A 3079-nucleotide genomic window follows, 5' to 3' on the forward strand; every position below is an offset into this window, starting at 1 on the left:
AGTAGTGGTGGTGGTGGTGGTGGTGGTGATAGTAGTAGTAGTAGGTGTGGTAGTAGTCGTCGTCGTAGTAGTAGTGGTGGTGGTGGTGGTGATAATAGTAGTAGTAGGTGGTGGTGGTGGTGGTAGTAGTCGTCGTCGTAGTAGTGGTGGTGATGGTGGTAGTAGTAGTAGTAGTAGTAGTAATGCATTTGAAAGCATTGGACCAAGCAACGATGGTGCAGACTGGCAAAGTGGCAGGCCCAGTGTCGTTGTATTTTTACTTGTCTTATTGCATTGTTCTGAGGTGGTTGGGGTTAAGGTGGGGGTGGCTGGCATTCTTCTAGCATTGGAGAGAGAGAACTGGTTTCAAAAATCTCCTTGTCTGTCTTTGTTTGTCCCCTCTATATTTAGCCCCTTGTGGGTAATAAAGAAATAATAATAATAATAATAATAATAATAATAATGAGGTTGTTGGCAACTAAACCAGTAACCCTCATCAAGCTTGTTTGATGAAGAGGGCGATGTTTGGGCACCCTGGGGATGAGAAACAAAACCTGTCAAAGGTTGGATGAACCCATGAGAATCAATGGCCATCCAATTGTGTATATATGAGAGTTGGTGTGGACTCTCTGAGCCTCGGTTCACAACCCACCTAGGGAGGGGAAACGAACAGTACATGAAGAATTGTCACAAAGCAGGGTGCCATTAAAGACCAAATTGAAAAGATGTGATGCTAGCTGCAAAGGTTAGAAGACTACTTTTTGAGGAAATAGAGGGAGAACTACACACGAGGGGCATCTGTCCATTGAAAATTCACCTCAGCAAACTTGGAAAAGGGACGTTAAAATGATGATGATAATGATGATGATGATAAAAATGACAATGACAATGCTGTAGTTTCAGTGATTTTATTTTTAAATTTTATGTAAGAACAGAATCTTGACATGCCTTGAAAACAATGTGTTTTGATAATAAAAAAATTGCTTGAAATGAATCTTTGATAAAGACAAAATATTGAACAAACTCTGTCATGTAATAGATTTAGAGCACTGAACATAGATGTATCAAAGTTAAGGTACACTTTAGATTAACGATTTCTTAACAGACAAACACACGTGTGTGTGTGTTGTGTGTGAGATAGATAAACAGAGAGATAGATACATTGTATTTACTTGTGTATAAGCCATACATCTAATTTAGTGTTAACTTGATGTAAATATTGAAAGAGTTAGCTTTATCTTGCACATAAGTTGCAGCCAAGTTTTTTTCAGTCAAAATCAAGAACAAAATAGGGAAGCTTAAGACACAAGTAAACATAGTATGTATATGTATGCATGCATTTGTGTGTGTGTGTGTGTGTGTGTGTGTGTGTGTGTGTGTGTGTATTATATTACATTATAATTTATAATATATATATATACATATATGCATAGATACATGCATATGTGTATATATATATATATATATATATGTATATATATATATTATTTTTGTTAAGAAAAACAGAAAGTTGCTAATTTCAAGCATTTACTAAGGATATTGATAATGACAAAAGTGAAGCAATTCCATGATATCAATCAAAGCCACAGCTGTGGGACCAAGTGCTTCACTTTGTGCCTCCTATCACTCAAACCCAGAATACATTATCCGACTAAATCTCGATCTCTTATAATTCCAGCTTCATGTAGAGACATTAGCATAGCTTTCACTACCATCACCAGGTGACCATGGGGATTGTTCTTCCCTTCGTAATCATGGGCCTGCAGCAGTTGAATTGCTTCTCGGCTGAGTTTGGTGAACAGGCTCAGCATGTGATTGAGATCCTTCAAGCCAAATGAGTCTGCTGCTCCAACCAGCTGCCAGATGCGGTTAATTGTTGAGGATGTGTCCTGCAAAATAGTATGTTAATAATACGTTATGTAAAGTAATAGAAGTATATTACATGATGTGTAAGTACTATCAAGTATTGAATTTGATATTAATACATAATGGCAATTAATCCATATGTGTTTTCTAAATGTCAGAAATATCATTTATGCATGTGGCAATAAATCTATCTGTTTTTTTTTTGTTTTCAATTCTGTTTCTATCTCTCCACACATTGACACACACATACACACAGGCATACATCCCACCTCAAATATATATGTGTACATAGCATGTGTTTGTACACACACACACACATACACACACACACACATACACACACACACATGCGCGTGGTGGTGGTGGTGGTGGTGGCGGCGGCGGCATGGTTCCTATGAGTTAAGGACTGCATTGTATACCAGTGGATCCCCAATTTTTTATGGACCCCTATGGGTCATTTGGACCCCAGTTGAGAACCATTGCTTTTAACTGTGGTGTGATTTGAGAGGTATTTGACTGCTATTTCTAGCAACCAGCTCTACTACCCATGTTAAGGCTTTTTCATCAGCTTGTCCCAATAGTGTTAGATAACCATAGAGGGAAGAGCATGTAATGAAAAATATAGTTTGACCAGGTTCTAAAGTACTTACATTGTTTGAAACAATTTGCATTTCTAAGTGACTGAGTTGATACTTCAGTTGCTGTATAATCTGGTTAGTCATCAGGGACTTCTGAGAAGGGCCACTGAAGGAAAAAATGTTGGACAATGAGTGTGTGGCATAACAATGTGAGCCTAAACTGTGGTGGTGTTGAGTAATACGATGTTGTGTTGTATTCGTTTATTGTAGTGCAATGTGTAATATATTATATTAAAAGTTGGCATGGCTGTGTGGTAAGAAGTTTGCTTCCCAACCACATAGTTCTAGGTTCCATACCACTGTGTTTCACTTTGTCTTTTACTAAAGCTTCATACATAGATGCATACATAAATACATACACACATATATATGCTTGCTTACATACATACATATGCTTACATTGATAGATACACACATACATTAATACACTCATACATGCATACACACATACATATATAAACACGTACTTACATACATAAATACATACATACATATATATATATATATATATATACTCTTTTACTTGTTTCAGTCATTTGACTGTGGCCATGCTGGAGCACCGCCTTTAGTCGAGAAATTCGACCCCAGGACTTATT

General features: G+C 37.2%; 1 protein-coding gene across 5 annotated transcripts in view; it reads right to left on the bottom strand.

The window, feature by feature from the left end:
• Positions 1-871: 871 nt before the first annotated feature.
• The window catches only part of LOC106880006 (uncharacterized), a 46718-nt gene continuing 44510 nt past the window's right edge, over positions 872-3079 (bottom strand). For all 5 annotated transcript variants that reach the window (XM_052971487.1, XM_052971485.1, XM_052971486.1 and 2 more), the window contains exons 5-6: positions 2496-2589; positions 872-1868 (exon numbers count right to left, since the gene is read on the bottom strand). In XM_052971487.1, the coding sequence (XP_052827447.1) occupies positions 1623-1868; positions 2496-2589 (340 nt within the window). In that variant the 3' untranslated portion in view covers positions 872-1622. The remainder of the gene's footprint in view (positions 1869-2495; positions 2590-3079) is intronic.

Source organism: Octopus bimaculoides, chromosome 11, assembly GCF_001194135.2.
Source record: "Octopus bimaculoides isolate UCB-OBI-ISO-001 chromosome 11, ASM119413v2, whole genome shotgun sequence".
NCBI lineage: Eukaryota > Metazoa > Mollusca > Cephalopoda > Octopoda > Octopodidae > Octopus > Octopus bimaculoides.